General features: G+C 39.0%; 2 protein-coding genes across 3 annotated transcripts; both read right to left on the reverse strand.

Moving 5' to 3' along the window:
• Positions 1-421: 421 nt before the first annotated feature.
• LOC136845964 (uncharacterized) lies at positions 422-18,039 on the reverse strand. 2 transcript variants are annotated; one of them, XM_067116510.1, is made up of 6 exons: positions 17,220-18,039; positions 12,395-12,491; positions 5,489-5,949; positions 3,728-3,876; positions 1,984-2,197; positions 422-1,332 (listed from the first exon to the last, which is right to left on the reverse strand). In XM_067116510.1, exons 3-6 carry the CDS (start codon positions 5,938-5,940, stop codon positions 1,017-1,019), a joined length of 1,131 nt encoding a protein of 376 aa, XP_066972611.1. In that variant the 5' UTR covers positions 5,941-5,949; positions 12,395-12,491; positions 17,220-18,039; the 3' UTR covers positions 422-1,016. The 2 variants fall into 2 exon arrangements, with proteins under 2 accessions (XP_066972611.1, XP_066972610.1); XM_067116509.1 differs by having other exon boundaries at positions 17,335-18,038.
• LOC136845533 (uncharacterized) lies at positions 7,057-7,698 on the reverse strand. Its single transcript, XM_067115714.1, has one exon. It carries the CDS (start codon positions 7,696-7,698, stop codon positions 7,057-7,059), a length of 642 nt encoding a protein of 213 aa, XP_066971815.1.
• Positions 18,040-20,796: the final 2,757 nt, after the last annotated feature.

Here is a 20,796-nt window from a genome sequence, read left to right on the forward strand (position 1 = left end):
ATTTCCAGTGTCCTCCTGACAGTGGATCCAAGAATCTTTTTCGCACATTATACCTGGTAGTCTAACTATCTCACCAGTCTGCAGCCAATCATGGCACTGAAATTTCTCGACAGGCTCCTCTAAGAGCATGAGTCTGTGCCAACACGAGTGGTTTAATCTATCAACTAAAAAAAAAACCTGACCTATGTACCCTTTGATACAGAAGCAAAGGGGTTACTTCTGTAAACTGTAAATCTTAAGATCACCTATGTTTTACGTTTACCTCCACAAAATTGAAGCCAACTTAATTAACTGTTTCCTAAATAATATTGCCACTGATGTTTGTTACAGTTGCAGTTCAATACATACTAAAGAAATTTTATATCAACTGAGTAAATGGAGAATTGTGATAAACTGATATGTTGGTTGATGAAAATTTGGATTTTTCATTTTTGTTTATTAAATATGGTGGATTTGTGGGCCAGTCAAAATTTCATGATACAGTACAAACAGTAGAATTCAGTTTGTCATTACAAAGAATAACTAATACAGTATGGAAACAAGGACCAAATTTTTTTACAGACCATCTTACTGGCAGTTGTATTGGTTATTTAAACTGATACAACTGACACCTGCTTTTATAGTTGACATTCCATAGTAAGTTCAGATAAACCCTGAGTGATTTGGACATATTTTTATGGGTTTAAATAGTCAAGCATAAGAAACCAAACTGAATGGCTTTTGCACTTGAGGATAAATGTCTCAAACTGAAACATCCTGAATCTAGTCTTAGAGAAAGAAATAACACCTTAGTATATATTAATATTGTTAAAAATAATTCCATAGCTCCAAATATCTCCTCTATGTAAAACTAGAGTACTTTGTTAAAAACAAATCTTCAGATGAAATTATCTCTTGAAAAGTAGACCTTTCATGTCAAATGACCAGCATTAAGAAATATTTTCATTATTTACAAATATAAAAATATAACAGCCATAGGATTAATTTCCTTGACCATCTGAAAAAATAAAATCTGATCAGAAACTCAACCCTAAACGAGAAATGACCAATTCAACAGAAAAGTTTGCAGGAGTTAACTCCCACTTCCGACATTCTCTTTCTTCATCAAACAGAATGCATTCAAGTCTGCCAACCTCTTCTTGATTACTAGATGATTGGACTGAGCCTCTGGGAGGTCTGTTAGACAATACCTCCCCAGTTTTTGTTTTGGGAGGAGCGTCTAGACATTTGATGTCGAGGTAGTTGAAATATACTTGTCCAACCATATTGGCAACGTCACTGTTTGCAGCCTTGAGGCAGCGATAGAATTCAAGGTCACAGGTACAATGAGACCTGAAAGTAAAAGAGAATATGAATAAAGTAGGATTGCAACAAAATACTTTGATATTTATTTGTCCAAAAAAAATTCTTGGTATTCTAGAACCGTATCTCTTCCTACAAAGAAAAAATTTTCATTACTGTTTAAAATCTGAGATCCTCATACAGTATGTACTTGCCTTCTAAAACAAGGCTGCATATAACTAAATATTATTCACGAAATACCAAACAGCAGCCTTTTTCAAAGATACATATTTAATGGATGGTGTTTTGTTTTGAAATTCATGATATGGCAGATTTGAAATGAATAACAGCACGTAATATACACATAATATAAAGTTCTCTGAAAATGATAATTTAACTGATCACTAAAATAAAATCTGTTCTGGCTCTGTTTTCTCTACTGCAGTTTTCCATCTATTTTTCCCAATACAGTACTTTAAAATTATTTGACACACCGTTTAAATACATGTAAAGGGGACAAGGCATACAAGTGATATAGTCAGATTTAAAAGTTCATCAGCATTCAAGTAAATGAAACTAACGCACTCTCTACACTGTGAATGTACTGACCAGCAAGTGTCAACTGACTATCGATTCTCTCTGCACTGCATTTAGAAAGTAAAAAATTAGATAAAGTACTGAAATTATATGTGCACTACTCACAGAGTATTTAGCCCCAAGTTGGTGGTCCCATATCGTGTAGTTAACCCGCTAATTTTAATGGGGCACAGGTCATGTGCCCGACAACAATTGTCAACTTTCTGTCTTGGCCCTAAATCACGATAGTAAGTGGCCTTATCTCTCACTCCACACCACAGGGTTCCTGGCAAGATACCCTGTATTGTTGAAAAATCTAGCCACCAGAGAGGGTTTGTCCCTGAAAACATTAAAATTATTACAACACATTTTGTCTCCACTATTTATACTTGATGGCTTGCTATTAAAACCTTACATATGGTACCCCTAGATACTGGGTTAATTTTCAAACCACGTTTGTTAAACCTAAGTCACTGCAGAGAAACAAATAACATCTTAGTTCAAGAGGGGTATCTAATGAAAACCTAAAAATTCTATCCACCTGACAAGTCTGAGGGCAATCAAGACTGCAGAGTCTGCTGGAAAGCTTGATTCTATCTGCTTTTACCTTTGCAATGCATAATGGCAGGAACTGCTGCTTAGGAACATTGTCAGATGTTTATACATTATTTATAGGTCATACATCATCTAATAATGAAAAACAATGACCACTATAAGGTTTCTGAAAAGCAGTTTTCATTTGACCCAAGCAAAATTTGAAATCTGTCCCATGTTAAAATTTATAGTACCATTCTTTGAACAAGAAGGTGTAAGTCAAATAATTCATGAGTGTTTATTACAGAAGCATAAAGCATTATTAAATGAAAATAAATATACTGTACTTGGTAGGTACAGGGCAACAGTTTCTAAAAACGACTTAACTAAGCATAGTAAGTTTAAACAAACACCGATACCAGCGTACAGTATGTGCTCGTTTACCTATAAAATGAGGTCCTAAATGTTGTGGATGGAACACAGAAAGTAAGTCTTATGTACAACAAAATGCCATCCTACTTTCAAAGCTGACTGATGCTTGATTTATTAGACCACTAAAGTGTGCCACCATGTCAAATATAAATATTTTAGGACATACAGCTAGTGTTAAAAATTTCTTCTTTTTAGTCAACATTCTGACACTAGATGCCAATGAAACAGACCCTTTCTAGCAATATGTTACCTAAAACTCCCCAGAAGAACAAGTTTTTATGTTCTGTTAAATTGAAGGTAATTGTGCTGGAACAATAATTTACGTTTCTTAAAAGTGATATGTGTCTAGAATAAGTAAGCTTCAGAACTCAGAGTAGGGAGATTACCTACAGAATTCTCAAGCTCAGGTCTCTAGTTACGTAGAAAAAATTCATGCAACCCTAATCTGGAAACACAGCAGTAACAAACATCTAAAGCCAACAGGCTTTGGATCCTTTAAGTTTTAAACACTTCAATAGATCCAGGCATTAATAAGGAAGTTATTTATCTAACACACACACACACACACACAAACCAGCATGATTTGTAGGTAAAATGACACCAACAGAATCTCTACAATCAAGCAGATTCGATCAATGAACAGATGTACATCTGCTCAAAAATATTAAGTTATTTGGTGCATAAGCCATCTTGTTTGTCACTGCAACATTTGGCATAGAAGTGTAAATCTGACAGAGTGGTCAAATAAAAAACAATCAGTGTTTTAAGTCTCTTGAGGATATATAAAGGAATTTTTCATGCAAGAAACTACCATATCTTTATCCATTTTTTTGACTGGCTGAGTAGTCAAGTCAATGAGGCTCAAAAATCTGAATGAGACAGAAAATTCTGAAAAGTACTTTACCTGCCTGATGTAAAGCAGCTGCTGGTGTTGGTGGTATATTGAGCGTACCACAGAGGGTGATGAGATGCACCATGGAATCAAAGGCTATAGGGCGTAAAGGCATGATTTCAGAGAGATACTCCAAGGCTTTCTCCTGCTCCCATTTTTGACTGCAGTATTGCAGATTGAAAAGTAATTGATTAATTAATAATAAGAAATGTTACAGGAAGTATTAATGTGAATATATCAGTCATTTAAAAAGGCTGAAAAAGATTAGGAAAAAGAACAACATACTGTATACTGTATACAATACACATTTGTCAATCTGATTCTGGAAGGAGGATTTCATTCATGTAATGGAGTATTTGATAACAAAAAACTTTTGAAGATATGAAACAAACACATCAAGAACACTGATCCACTAGCTACTGATTTTAATACACAAACAAATAAATGCAGTATATTCATGGTTTGTACAAGGAAGAGTAATTTCATCTCACCCATCAACATGCATGGCTTTACAATTAATTTTTTAAAAATTTGAAGATATTTTTTTGCTGCTTCCACACTGCATTTGCTGTTTATGATACATGTGTTGCAATTCAGTGCAATGTCAAAGAATTTTCTTGCCAATAACAAGAGACATCCATTTTGGGAACAGTATTTTGAAATTTTAAAGTGCATACTGCACAAATTTTGATCATGTTGAATCTACTAAGAAACAATTTGGTCATTTCGAATAGCTACTGTAATATTTTCACTATTTAAATAAGCGCCTTAAATAAAATTGATTTAAATACAGAAGCAATCTAATTATGTTTTAGCCCTATATTTTTTAATGTCTGAACAATTAATTAAGTGGAGAAATGAAAGCAAGGGGTACTCATTTAATCATCATAAAATTCAAACATTCTGCTTTCACTCAAAAGTGTAAATACTAATGAGCTTGTAGGTTTCATCTTATGTGTTTCATGTTCAGAAATTAGGAATATCTTAAATAACTGAATTTGGGGATACTCTCAACAGTCAGGTGTGACCAAGAAACCTAGATTGGCTTTCTGAAGTAAATGCTGAAGTAAGCAATGCAATGCAATTTCATTTTATGAAATGAATGACTCTGAAATGCACAAATCAATTACAGATGTATCTTAAGTAATACTAAAATACATAAACTGTAAAAATCATGCTTTCAATCTACTGAAATTTTCAAGAGCTGATAAAGATTCATTACCTCTATTTCAGTCCACTTCAGATTAGTCTTGTTGCCAAATGCAATTACAGTCATTTCTTCTGATACCTAATTCATTAGACAAGAGCAATGCCATTTGTACTCCTTTAGCTAGGAACAGCAGAATTAAAGAGGCAGAGTCAACACCAGTTATTATGTAACAGATACTGGAAGACAGTGAGTTTCACATGGATAAAAGAAATTACAAGTACTATAAGGAAATTTAGACTATGACATAAAACATTTTTGTATTAAACTATGCAAATAATTATATGCAATTGTCATACTAGTAGCCATTCATTTTGAAAGCTAATAAATTTCCATGCAAAGACCTGAATCTCTTAATAAAATTGTGAAAACATTTCCACTGGAAAATTATCATTAACATTTGGGTTTACATTTGGAGTCCCTCAGTTCACCCATTCAGTATTTCAATCAGGTTCTTTTGTCAGTTAGCTTACAATTAAATGCGTTGTGTTTCAGTAAGCAAAAATAAAATTAATGTTATTGCAACAATCAAGACAACATTGTATGGTGAAAAATACGTTACTTACATGTTTTCTTGCACAGTACATTCCAGCATAGTGCCATTTCGCATTAAAAGCACAGCCACAACGGCTTGATCGTAGAAGTATGCAAGCCATTTGCGGTCCCCTTTGTCGTCCTTAATTTCAAAGTCCTCCTTCGACCCTATGGGATGACTCCCCCACTTATCTCTCTCAGGTAGCGGGTTAAGGGGGCTGGTCGTGAAGAAAGCCCTGCTGATATCAGTCAGATGGCTGGGAGTCATGTGACCACTGGTTGTAACAATAAATGGAGACCGAGATGCTGTTTCTACATTGTCTGTTGCACCTTCAAGTCTGGTCAGTGTAGGTTCACCTGACAGTGCAGGATCTACTTCCAGGTAGGTTTCCTGATTGGTAGGAAGTATTCTGCTGGCAGAGATGCCCCTAAAGATCAGCAACAGACCAGACAATACTGATAAAGCCTTGTGGATACCTGGCATCCTTGTATCCTGAAATGAAAAAAAGATATTTTGAGCATTGTTCCTAAGCAAAAGAAACAAAATATTCAATAGAAAATTCATCCACCTGAAATGGAATTGATAAAACCTTCTTCAACATCAGTTGACTTTATGTGTTAGTTGGATATCTACTCTTAATTTATAGTCAAGAGAAACTGTATTTACTGTGGTGATGGTAACACAGTTCTTTATATTTGAAGTAAAAATACATTTTCATCTATTTTGGAATGCATGTCAGTAGTTTTATATAAGGAATGTTTAAAGAAAATTACAATGGTCGCACTATGTTTTTGACATTTTATTTTCTTTGCTTGTAACTTTGTGCCCCAAAAATAACATATACCAATACTACAGAACTTTCCAACCTTATATGGTAAAATAAAATAACAGTGAATATTCTAGAATTAAAGTTTATAAGTGACTGGAGGATTCTCTACCTATATTCATTCATCCCTATGTTAAAGAGTATGGAACACTAAATTCTACTTGGCCTAAATAAGCAGGAAGGAGGAAAGCAATATTGAACCACCAAAAAGTCTCCTTTAAAAGACGAACGTATGATGATGAAAAGTCTCTTGACATACAGTATGTACACACAATTTTAACATTTCACTAGATGGAAAATAGTTTTACAGATCATCAACACTACTACCAGTAACATATACCACACCGATACATTAACAATGACAATACTAATGTGAGGTTCAAGAATGTCAGAAGTGAAAGATTGACCCTTTATTATTCTTGACAGATGTTTATAATACAGTACAGAGAGCAGATGGAAATGTAGCGGGTGACCTGAGGCCCACCGCTGCGTCCATACAGATGTTGTGTTTGTTAACAGGCATAAAAAGACATATATAATGCGGTACAGAACATGTAAAAGGCAGGTATATACCATATATCGGTGGACAGGCCGTACAACGATGCATACAATGAGATACACAAAGAATCTGAAATATCAACAAGTAACATATATGACATTATTAATGTACATTTGAAGAACGAAATACAAGAAAGGAGAGGTGATTTGATGCCCTTACAAATACTCCCCCCTCAAGGCAATAATTAGAGGAGCAATTACTGTATGAAACAACATTAACCACATAAACGCTGAAGCAGTCGGAGTGGGACCCTGCTCCTGGAGAACTGTGGGCGTGGGGTGGAACCGACATCTGGGGTGGGCTTGATGTGTTTCCTGGGCTGCCCCAGACCCCGCTTTGGTGGGGGAGCGGATGTGTCTGCGGGGAGGTACTGAGGGGGAACTCTGGGGCACCTGCCTTCTTCCTCGTGTACTTTGCTGTCCAACAGGAATGGCAGCTTCAACCTGTCGATGGTGATCCAGTCTTCCAGCCTGTGGATGTCAAGGAGGTATGCCTTGGTGGCCCACCTGATGACTTGGTGGGGACCCCTATAGGGCCTGGTTAAGGGTGGCCAACGGGCGTCCACCCTGACGAAGACGTAGGTGCAGGAGTGTAAGGCGGATGGGCTGTAGGTGGTGGTTCTGTCGGTGAAGGTCTTATGGCAGGGTGCGAACTTCTGTGTGAGTTCCCTCAACCTCAGGAGGGGGGTATCAGCACCATCCGCCGACGGCGGGAAGAATTCTTCAGGAACAGCCAGTGTCTCCCTGTAGACTTTCTCAGCAGGGGAGGCGTCGCCATTTACCTTCGGTGCGGTGCGGAGACCCAGCAGGACCCAGGGCAGCTGTTCCTTCCACCTCTCGTAGGTGCAACGTGCCATGAGAGCTGCCTTAAGAGAGCAGTGCGCCCTCTCAACCATGCCGTTCGCTGCGGGGTTGTAGGCCGTTGTGCTGTGTAGAGTTGTACCCATCAGGCATGCCAAGGAGACCCAGAGTTCTGACAAGAAGGCTGGACCCCTGTCCATAGTGATGCTGTCTGGCACTCCAAAATGGCTGAACCAACTGGAGAGGAGGACCTCTGCGCATGAAGCTGTTGATGCCTCCTCCATGGGGGTTGCCTCGGGCCAGCGGGTGGAGCGGTCCATGACCGTCAGGAGGTATCTGCAGAAGGGGCCCGACAACGTCGATGTGGATGTGGCCGAAACGCTGACGAGGCTGGGGGAAGTTGCTGACCCCGGACTCTGTGTGCCATGACGTTTTGCTTGCCTGGCACGGGATGCATCTCCTTGCCCACTGTCGAACGTCCTTGTTGATGCTGTGCCAGACGAACTTGTTAGTCATGAGGCACGCTGTTGTGCGCCCTGATGGATGGGAGAGACCATAGACTATGTCGAACATCTGCTTCCTCCTTGAAGTGGGCACTAGGGGGCGTGGGCGGCCTGTGCTGGTGCCGCAGAGGAGAGTTGAGTTCGAGCTTGCTAAGGGCATGTCTTCCCACTTAAGAGCCGTCACCGCTGTCCTGTAGTCTGCCGTCTCTGGGTCTGCTGCTTGTTCTCTTGCCAGGTCTTCGTAGTCGATGCTGAGGTTAAGGGAATTGATTTCTACCCTTGACGGGGCGTCGGCTACTGGGTTTTTCCTGTCAGGGATGTAGTTGATGGTGCAGCTGAATTCGGAGATGGTGGTCAGGTGTCACTCTTGCCTTGCAGACCACACATCTCCCGGCTCTGCAAATGCGTGCACCAAGGGTTTGTGATCTGTTAGGATTGTGAATTCGGTTCCCTCTAGCAGGTACTTGAAGTGTCTCACGGCCTGATAGATAGCCAGCAGCTCTCTGTCAAAGGCGCTGTAGCGGGTCTCTGCTGGCGAAAACTTGTGGCAGAAGAAGGCCAAGGGCTGGGGCATCCCGTTCACTAGCTGCTCGAGTACTGCGCCGCAGGTGATGCTGCTGGCATCCTTCATCAACCTGAAGGCAGCAGTGGGGCTGTGTTGAGTTAAGGTAGTGGCACTGCAGAGGGCTCTCTTTGTTTCAATGAAAGTCTGCTGCTGCTGTGGAGCCTTCCAGGTCAGTGTTTTTGGTTTGCCCTTCAGGATTGACGTCAGGGGGTACATAGTGCGGGTGACGTCTGGGACGAAACATCGGTAGTAATTTATCATCCTGAGAAACTCCTGAAGGGCCTTGATGATTTGTGGTTTCAGGAAGTTCTCTATAGCTTTTACTTTAGAGGCCGTGGGGCACACTCCTGCTGGGGAAATCTCGTGGCCTAGGAAGTCTACTTTTTCTTTCCTGAAAATGCACTTGTCGAACCTGACAACTAGTCCGCTGTCCTGCAGACGTTTCAGGACAGAGCGGAACGTGGCGAAGGTGTTCCTCTGGGGACCTGGAGAAGATGAGAATGTCTTCGACGTAGCAGATGCAGAAGGGTAGATCCCCCAAGATGGTGTCCATCAGGCGCTGGAATGTGGCACCTGCGTTCCTGAGACCGAAGGTGGAATAGGAAAATGTGTAGCTCCCAAAGGGCATGATGATGGCGGTCTTTGGGACGTCGTCGGGATGCACAGGGACTTAGAAGTATGACTTCAGCAGGTCCATCTTGGAGAAAATCTTCGCTCCATGGAGGGTGCCCATCATGCCCATCAGGTCTTGCATGTTAGGGAGGGGGTAGTGGTCTGGTGTTGTTAGTAAATTCAAATGCCAATAGTTCCCGCAGGGCCTCCATGAACCATCGGATTTCTTTACCATGAGGAGGGGAGAAGCCCATGGGCTTGATGCTTTTTTATAGATGCCCATCTGTTCCATCTCTGCGAAGGCCCATTTGGCATCTTGTAACTTCTTGGGGGACAGTCATCGGAACTTGGCATGGGTTGGTGGGCCCGTCGTGGTGATGTGATGGAAGATGCTGTACTTTGCTGAAGCCCCAGGTGACTGGCGTAGCTCTGGTTTGAATACGTCCGGGAACTCCAATAGGAGGGACGTGTAGCCATTGGGGGCTGTGGAGCAGATGGTGGGCATTCCAGGTCCGGTGGAGAGCTGACGGGAGTGGCAGGTTCTTGTATCGAGGAGGCGTTGTCTTGCAACGTCAACTAGAAGTCCATGGTGCCCAGCAGGGGGAACTTTACATCCGTGATGACGAAAGGCCAGTGGTATCTGCATCCCAGAATTGAGATAGTCCAGGTTGTCATGCCATACATGCAGATGGGCGTTCCGTTTGCTGCTATGAGAGCGGGTGTCGAGTCAGATGTCTTTTCTAAACCTTCCCTGGATGGCGGGAAGACCGACTGCATTGCCCCCGTATTTACCAGCAGGTGCCGTTCAGAAATTTCCTCTCTGATGAAGAAACCTGCTGGTCGGGGGGAGATGGATTTCACAGCAGTTTCCAGCATTAGTTCCAAACTTTCTGTGGAAGAAGCACCACGCCAGGTTTGACCATGTACTGTGTTCCCTGAATAGTGTCTTCTTCCTGTAAATGGCACTGATGTCTCCGTCGTTGTCGTCGTTCTCCTCCATCAAGCTGCAGGCTCCAAGGGCGGCAGCTGCAAGGGTGGCAGCATTTTTCGAGGCCTTGGTGGCCTCGTGTAGTTTCTGGGCATCGTCGACTAAGGCGTCCATGTCAAGGGTGCCTGCATCCCTTATCTGGCGCCTAACTTCCTGCGGGAGGTGCCAAAGGAAGATCACTTTTTTTAAATTTACCGTCCTTCTCCTCCAGTTTTTGTCGCGGCCTGGCAGTGTTACCAACCCCGTAGTTCGTCCCAGGCTTCCCTGGGTGATGCTTCTCCGAGGGGCTGGAACAATAGGTCGAGTGCGCGCTGTGCTCTCTCGGTCACAGGTATGGAGTAAGATTGCATCAGTTTATTTTTCAAGGCCGCGTATGTGACCTTGTCTGGTTGTGCCTCGAGCCAGGGGGAGATTCTGTTAAACACCTCTTCTGGGAGCGTCATCATGGTGATGTCGGATTTGATAGCACCATCTGAGATGCGAAAGTGCGCGTCTGCGCGCAGGCACCATGATGACGTATTCTGCCACGAAAATGGGAAGTTTGACCGCGTCTGGCTTTGTTAGTGAGAGAGGCATAAAGACGATGCTTGCGGGTTCGCATTGAGGTTCAGCTTCCGGCACCTTTATTACTCACGCACCAAAACGCAGGAAAATGTGCCGTATTGAGTCCGTTAATGGTGCTGACTGTTCGAGTGGTCGAACGAGGTGCCAAAACGTGTCCTTTTTTTGGGTACGCATTATTTAGTCCATTAATGGCACGGTTTCCACCAGGGAGAGAGCTATCTGAGGCCTAAACTTTGCGCCCTAGTTTGTCCGCTAAAGGCTCTCTGATGGTAGGCTGCGGCCGTATTTAGTCCGTTAATGGCTGGGCCAAAACCGCGCTACCTGTCCCTTTCCGGGGTCACCAGTCTGAGGTTCAAGAATGTCAGAAGTGAAAGACTGGTCCTTTATTATTCTCGACAGGTGTTTCTAATACAGAAAGCGGATGGAAAGGTAGTGGGCGACCTGAGGGCCCCGGCTGCGTCCATACAGAGGTTGTGTTTGTTAACAGGCATAGAAAGACATATATAATGCAGTACAAAACATGTAAAAGGCAGGTATATATATCAGTGGACAGGCCGTAGTGATGCATACAATGAGATACATAAAGAATCTGAAATATCAACAGGTAACATATATGACGTGGTTAATGTACGTATGAAGAACGAAACACAAGAAAGGGAGGAGATTTGACGTCCTTACACTAATACTAAAATGTGTGAAATTTTCAATGATAGTTTTTTTCTCTATAGGTCATCAAGAAGAAATTATGGATGCAGATATAACTCAAGTTTTCAGGAGGAGAAAAACTTGGACATTATTATGGAAAATTAAACAAGCATTCTGTAACCTAGCCTAGCTCTACCTGATCAACTTTAGGAAGTTGGGTCAGGTTGACCTGGGACACACAAAACTACGATAAAATAATCCACGACTAGATCATGCAGATAATACCTCCTGTTCCCATGAAGAACAAATACTGTTTATACCACAGTGAGACAGGAGGAAATCCGGTTGGTACTAGATTGGTCTCAGGAGGCTGCTGCAGTGATACAATGTCAGAATGAATTATTAATAGTATAGGCTGAGTTGCTGCAGAATTACTTGAAGCTCACTGGGATTTATTACACTATCATTGCAAATTTTAAGCTAAAGAAGTCATGGGCCTTCACATAACCTCACTTCTGCGGTCTGTTAAAGTATGATCCAACTGCAAATAAAAGTGAATGTTAATGAGAAAATTACTTAGTTTTAGTCCTCCACTACCTAAAGAAACATTCATGGCAAAATAAACAAGGTTTACAGATTGCCAATATCCTAAGGTAAACTTTGATGAATGTTCATGTCACTTTCATTTTACCTTTATTTCTAAATGGAGAACTTAACTGTTAAGTAACTGGTTTTTTTTTTAATGGAAGGCTTCTGGGAAACTGGTCTGGGTTTGTTCAAGTGATATTGTTCCTTACAATAGTAAAAAAAATCAAAAGCATATTTCAAACCTTCAGATACGTAAGACAGTATACAGCCAAAAGTACTGTACTTACTTATTAGCAACTTTGAAGCCTCTAATGACAGTTCCTGAGTTACAATGCTATTGACGAAGGAAGCTCACTGCTTGATATCCATGCCATTATTACTGATCTGCAATAAAAATTCTTATATTAATGTCTAAACTTCATCAACTCATAGTTGTTTTTGGTAGTGACAAAGTTACAGTATTCCATTTCATAAGCAGGAACGCTTCAAACAATAAGTTTTCACAAGTTTTTGGGAGGGTCTGAAACCTCACATCATAATTCACATTAGTAATATCTAGTCCTTCAATAACTTAGTTTTGTAAGCATTACCTTTCAAACATTACCTCAAAACAGCAAATTTCACAACACTTAATATGTCTGTAAGAGCATACACCAAAACAGAAATTAAGTCCCAAACAGGCAACTTATAATAATTACCATAAAATTCTGGTATTCTGATCTGTAATTCTGACATGGGTAGCACAAGGGTACTGGTCATAAGTTCAATGGCTATGAGTGCTGTGAAAATATTTTTGAAGTTACTAGCTATTCCTTTCAAAACACGGGCTTTGAGGTTAAGGCAATAACGAGAAACCTCTCAAAGTTTTGCTGCTTAATTCCCAAAACATTTTTATTTTTACGGATTACCGCATCAGATGACAGCTCAATATGTTCTAAAGAAGGAACAAATTAAATCCTGAATACCAGGTATTAAGATTTAAAAATATTAATGTTTTGCTGATCTTGTGAGGGGAGATATTCTGTTTGTCACTACCAACATATAGTTTCCCAGAATCTGAATTACCCAACTTCAAAACATGGGGTACAATATGAACTAAAAGCTACGGAGTTGTCTACATAGTTTTAAAAAAATCTGAAAGATGTAAGTAGGTACATAAAGCAAAACACTGCCAACCTAGTACACAACAAATGGTATAAGCATGTTAAGATTAACTGACAATATACTTATTAATCAATAATGGTAATGAATGACAAATGAGTCACCATTCTGGTAACTTCAGATTAACCTAATAAACACTATCTGAATATGCAATGACACAGGGGCTAAGAAACTCCTTAACGTGAAAAATTAATTACAGCATTCATTAAGAGCCAGCGCTACTTCTGATAGTCACTTTTACACTTTTATCCTTGTGTAGTTCTCAGATTTTCATTTTATGGATTGTATAACTTTTCAAATATAATATCCGTTCGGAGTACCAACATATGTGTGCGGAAAATAAACAAGAATTCTGTGGCTTAGGCCTACCTCTACCTGATAAGCATTGCTAAAGGAAGAAAATGACTAAGAATTACAACACAAAAGTAAAGAACCCCAAGTATCGAGGTACATGAGAACACGACACAAGATAGTACTCAGCAAGAACGGCGGTGTTTATGCTATCAGTGCCAGAAATTCTTATGTATTCAGGTCATACACACTGGAAAACCTAGGATAAAAAGTGGGGGAAAGCCCACATGTTAAAACACTGTGATCCAACTTCGACGAAGTGTAGGCTATATTCTGCCAAGGGTTCAACATAACAGGAAACAAACTGTCAAACATACAGACTTTGAAATTGCAGGAAATATAATTTATACTGGTATTCAGAATTCTCAAACAGTAGGAAACAAAACTACTAAAATTCGAGATCAGAACACTTAGCTATTAAAGAAAACTCAATGGGCTACAACGGACAAATAAAATGGACCAAATAAGGCGTACAAAAATACACAAGGATGGCAATGAAAAGCCGATGATAATTGTGGAAGCATAATAAAGGAGGATGCGCAGAGCTACAAAAAGACTAGTTTTCATTTTCAAGTCTCTCTCTGCTTATAATGCATGATCTCGATAGTATGTTTACGGGTTCTAGTCAATACCTAAATATTATACATGTCGGTCTAAAATAATGGTACTTAATTGTTTAATACGTTGTGCTACTTCCACGTTGCTACTGGAAGATCCTACGAAAACATGGAAAAAGTGGATCACTAAAGTCTCTCTCTCTCTCTCTCTCTCTCTCTCTCTCTCTCTCTCTCTCTCTCTCTCTCTCTCTCTCTCTCTCTCTCTCTCTCTCAATGGCTAAAGACATTCTTACTTTTACGTCTAGAATCTCTATATTAATTTAATTTCCTGTGTCCCAATTTATCTTAGATTGCTGCATTTATAAATAACTGTTTATGGTCACTGCTTTACTTATGGTAGTATATCAAATTGGCATACTACAATTATACAGCTAGTTAATTTGATCGAGCCACAATTACATCCAGAGAAAAATTCTTCAGCAGTAGTTATAAAACAATGCACCAATCCTCTAGATAAAAGCCAGTTACCAGGGTAAGGCATTTGAGAGAGAGAGAGACGCTCCAGTTTTGGCGATCAAAACGTTAATATTTTTATTTTGACCTATAAACACTGCCTATAGCCTTGGGAATCTTTTTTTCTTTCAACACAACATGACAATTTAAAAAGTTTTTGCTACACTCCTTTTGCTAATGGATGTTTCGGGAAAAAGACAAGTGTTGATAAGACTATAGTTTACTGACGTACTGCAAAACCTGCCGACCTATATTACTTTCCTGTGATAAATGTTTTAACCTTACGACTGTCTAAATCACGAGAACAATCTCTTCACGCGCTGAATCTAACACACAACGAGATACTTTCATTCCTCCAAAACCTGTAAAAGTAGGAAATATCATAAGTTCATTTTAGAATTTGGTGATGGAAGACAAGGAGTCTTTAATATTTTCATTGTTCCATTTATCCTCATAAAAAATAATAACATGGCCGAAGCGACTGACGTAATGACGGAGCTGCCGGTGGTAGAACAATCAGAAAATTCACACACACATATATATATATATATATATATATATATATATATATATATATATATATATGTGTGTGTGTGTGTGTGTGTGTGTGTGTGTGTGTGTGTGTGTGTGTCTGTGTGCGTGTGTGTGTGCGCGCGCGTGTGCGTGTGTGTGCAGTCTAATTACCTAGAAATTGTGTGTAAAATAAATGTCTATGATGTTCGTGGTATTTATCTTAATTTTCAAAGCTTTTATCCATTTAATGTGTGTTTGACTTCCTCAGCCTCTAATTCGGGGAGATCCTGGAGGAAAAAAAAATGCCGTAAAAGAAAATAAATGTCTAACAATGTTCGTGAGATATTTATTTTCTATAAAATAATAAAACTTTGTCTCTGAACACTTTTGAGGAGATTCTTTTATCCATTTTAATCGATAGAAAGGAAAAATGAGGTTTTTACTGTAATGTTTCCAGAGTGTAATGTTTCTCAGAAAAACTAGGCCGAATGATTTTCGATTTTTACTTATAAAGTTAGACAATACGGGGTCCCCAAGATCCTGTGGGTGTTTCCTCATCATAAGATGTCTGCTTTAAATTGAAAAAAAAAATGATGTACTTTATGGTCGTTCTTCTGGACAAAGAATACCTATCCCTTCCCGGATACGTAATCCCTCTCCCTGCCGGCTCGCGCCCGCCCCGCCCCTCTCTCTCTCTCTCTCCCTCCCTCTCTCACATCAGGGCTCTGCTAATACACGACTAGTTTAATCTAGTGATGTCTACATTCTCTCTATATTCGTTAGTTCAGCTCGAGGAACATCAAGTGCATCTGAAATTTGCCTAATGCTTATTTGTGACGTCCAAGTTTACCTGTGGTTATATGCACAAATAACCATGCCTTTAGTCATTATGTTACTTACTGTGGTACAACTGTGATTTATATATTATAAAATTTGTACAACCACAATGCGGGAAAAACCTAATTACAGAAATTTGATCGCAAACGATTATCCAATTTTACTTAAATAATACCAGCTCGATCTTGGTGATTTCTTTGTTCTTAAGCCTTCTTGAATGTTGAGTACGAAAATACTAAAATATGTCGTAAATTTATTATTAGGCTAATGAATATTTACTGGATTGTTTCATTTCAACTTTAATCCTTGTGGGGATAGTATTAAACACGGCATTAATACTTGTGGCTGGTATTATAATAAAAATGTACTCATTTACTTTTAGCGAAAATTAGGCTACAATTAGGGGTAATAGTGCACAATATATGCACGCACGTTGGGGGAAGTCCGGGGAAGCAAAGCACCCCCTTAACCCACGGCCAGGTCAGGGCATGGGGCTTAAGGATAAGACGGGTTAAGAAAGGATCAAATTAGGACGTATCCCTGATGAATACGATGTAGCCTATCTGGTCTGTTCTGAGTAGGCTGCAACCCGCGGAAGTGGACCTAACGTGAGCAACTCTTCTGCATTATTATCTAAATAAATATGCTGTAAATACGTTATGTTAATTTTGAACTTCATGAAATAAGCCTATTGCCATGAAGATCAAAATGCTTTGAATTACTCTCTTACTATTTGACACAAAATGCATCGTTGGATCAAAATACCTTCAGGTTCAGGTCAAAGGTACTGCCTTTGCTACATGAAATGTCACTTAACAGGCCTATGATTAATCTGTAAACCACTAGGAAATACAGTTAAATAATAAATGGAACTTTCGACCACTACCTTACCACTACTTGAGCTGTATTAACCTAGAAATGATCGTTTAGAAGGAACTGAATCTAGTACACAATTGCAGGCGATTTTGCAACATCCTTTCACACTCAAATCAAGCAACAAATAGGCATATTTCTCCTTTGGCAAACTTCTCACACTAGCCTCACACTTATCACGTATCATTTGTCATTTTCGACACTTTCTAATTTACGACACTTCCGGCAAGAGACTAGGAAACACTCTAAAACAATCCACGCTAAAATCATTATAGTTTTCAACTTAAAGACGCAAAAGCGATCCTACTTAGCTTTCCAGGTGCACGGCCCAAACTAGGTCAATTGATGTACAAGCTTTTCTACATGGTTTGCCGTTCCCCGAACACTTTCTGACTTCTACTGTGACACAAACTTGCACATACCTTTCACCGAAATCGCCTCGCATCGTTTCTGGACCCTTCTTGTTCCTGCACTTCAATATGTAGGAGGTGCATCATGTGACCCACAATTGGCACACTCTCCCCTTCACCATTCCTTCAAACTTCGGTTGCTTTTAAAACTTGAGGTGGAAACTGGTTAGCACTGTTATCACTGCATTTGCTGATCATCGTATTAATCCATTAGGAACTTGAATCACTCTTTCATATCGTTGTTATCACCAAATTCCTTCGAGAACGTAGGGGACCATCGAACGAGTCACGTTCAGTGAATGGAAGAAGCACGACGTCACTACCTTCCCACCATTCACCGACTACTGAGTGAGTTTGAACTTTGGTGACCGGAATGACCGTGTGACAAAAAAAAACTGTAGTCAAAACATGTCAGAACTGATAACTAGCCGTTTTGTTAAAATCCACTACTGCATTATGTCTCTCCCTCATTCTTTTCCAATTCTGAGCGAGCAAATGTCTTTGCAGATTGAGCTGTGAGATTAAAAGCAGCGAACGAGAGTTCCGGAGGTAGGCAGCATGAAGGAGAAATCAACAGCGGGAGGAGTTGTTCATTCACCAAAACAAAAATCTGTTAGGCAGTACATAGCTTTAAGATTAGAATGATACAATATTTTTTTTCATATATACAATTAAAAACTTCCGCACTGAAAAAAAAACAAGCAAGTTAAGCAACTAGCAATCTTCTGAGAGTGAAAGTGTGGAGTACCAATCGTACTTCTGTGCCGCAGGTAACGGGGTTAGACGTAATTGCCAGACGTAGGAAGAAATTTTTATTCCAAGTTGGTCGACAAGCAATTTTTTTCACACATCACAACTCGGTGACAAATCTGCGTTTCAAAATATTTATAAGATGAAATTATGATTCAGATTTAATTATAAACAATATTTCTAATGAAACTTAAAAGCAAAATAGACAGGTGGTGAAGTACTGTCATTACAGTTTTAGATAATGGTGATAGTCCTAATAATCTTATGCACACTAGTTGTAACTTACCGCAGTCAGTTAACTACCAGACACATCATTATTCACTGCTTATATCAACAATGGAACAACAGGTCTTAATCATGGATGGAGTTCCATCAAATTTATTAATAGTTCTTTATAGCAGAATTTTATATATTTATTTATTTATTTATTTATTTTAGTTAGTATTTCCTTTTTAATAAAATTTATTAGTTCTGTTTAGCAGAATTTTAATTTTAATTTTTAATACATACTATAAAAGGAAAAGACACATTTAGTTTCTCTGGTGACCCTGGCAGTTTTAACCCACAATTAATCAATCAATCCATCTTACTCGGGATTCGAACCAGGGACCTTTCGCTGGTGTAAGTTACTTCCTAACCACTGAACAACTCATACGTATATATATAAATATATGTGTATGTATGTGGGATTATATTAAGAGACATGTACATAAAACATGTATTGTGCTTTTATATTTTTAGCCTTCTAATTTTGCATTGTATGTGAATCTTTCGTTGTTTTATAATTTTTTTTTATAAAATATAAAAAATTGTTTTCTCACAACAAATTACCCAGAATTGTAAGATATTTGGTCTGGGATATATTAAACAGTATTCATTACACTACAATAAGCGCTGCCTTCATTATCAAAACACTTATATTTTAAAGAGGAAAGCCAAATATATCTAAATTAATTTAAAATCTAATTATTACATTGTATCATTTGTCTTTAATGAAAGGTCATCTAACGGTACCTGAGACCCTATAAGAATTCCATCATTTCTGTCACGCCAATGTAGTAATAGCCAAGTGAAAGTTGAGATCTACTTCAGCAATATGTAAGTGCAAAATTACGGAGCTCCAATTTCATTTTATGCAAATCGCGAAAGCGATATTGAGCAGGTCAGAACTACGCGCGTGACGAGAGAGAGAGAGAGGTATACAATCATTACCTTTCGCCTGCGGAAAGCTAATGCAGAGCTTGCAAAATATGACTTATTTGCTTGCTGATGGTATCTGCATTGCATTATTCCACTTGACCCAACAAGTTAGCTTCTGCTAAAGCTGGTGACAAGTAACTCAGCACCGCCATGTCTTATTATTCTCGTGAATAATGAGTATACTAGTGCGTTATACACACTCGTTCTCTTAAATATATTTGTCTCGTTAGTGTGACACCCGGGGTTCGGTTCCCAGGAAGGAAGGGAAGGTTAGGCAAATTCCGTTATAACGAATTGGGCTTCCGTTGCCCAAAGGCATGGGGCTCGCATCCTCATTTCGAAATGATTACTGGGCGTCGGAAAGATGACGTAATCTTCTGCCACTTTTAAGCGAAAAGGTTATATATATATATATATATATATATATATATATATATATATATATATATATATATATGTGTGTGTAGGCATGGGTGCATCCTCATTTGAAATGATTGTGTGTGTGGTGATGTGTGTAATCTTCTATATTTATATATATATATATATATATATATATATATATATATATATATATATATATATATATGAAATTATACTTATCATATCACCAAAACAAATACCTTTCCAAGTAGATTCCTGAAAATTATATAGCCTAAAAGATATATATTTTTATTTAATTTATATATATATATATCCTCAGTTTTTAGATGAATTTGTACCGCCATTTTTATTTAATTTTTCATTCCATTTATCTACTTGATTTTTTGATTTATACTGCTAATTATACTATTATTCTACCTATTTTTCCTTTAGTTTCATTCATAGTTTCTTTGCGGAGAGAGAGAGAGAGAGAGAGAGAGAGAGAGAGAGAGAGAGAGAGAGAGAATCAACTCATTTATGCATACTCGTCATCTGTTATTCACCTTCCAAAAATTATAATTTTTTAGTTCAAAAATATCTTTCCGAGCTTTTTGTCATAATTCGTGAACGAGTAAATATGATTATAAATACAAACGTGTCAACCAATCAGCATACTTCTCCCCAAGAAAGAAGCCTCGTATGAGTGGGCATACATTTGAGAAGAAAAACTCGTGCATAATGCATAAGCGTGCATCCGTTAGGGGCCAAAGTAATTTCCATACGTAATTGTAAAACCCGGGAGTCGTTCTAAATAGCATGCGCATATGTATGTCTTGATACACACGAGAGCGTGAAGACGGGATGTGGTAGGATTGGGGTGGGACCCCCAACCCCTAAACGCCGGCCCTCCGACTCCCAGCACACAAAAGAAGAAAATATTCCTTTTATCTGTTCTTACAAATGAGGGAGGATCGTCACTATACAAAGTTTAAATCCCGACCTTTAAGTTGATGTGATTTTATTAGCGATTAGCTGCTGATTACTTATTACTTTTGTTACTGTCAACACTAAGAATTGCTGACTGATTTTGTTACTTTCATCAGCATCAACAACAACTAATATTGCTTATTCTTCTGTCACTAATAACAAGAATATTTGATTTTT

This window comes from Macrobrachium rosenbergii, chromosome 14, assembly GCF_040412425.1.
Source record: "Macrobrachium rosenbergii isolate ZJJX-2024 chromosome 14, ASM4041242v1, whole genome shotgun sequence".
Lineage (NCBI taxonomy): Eukaryota > Metazoa > Arthropoda > Malacostraca > Decapoda > Palaemonidae > Macrobrachium > Macrobrachium rosenbergii.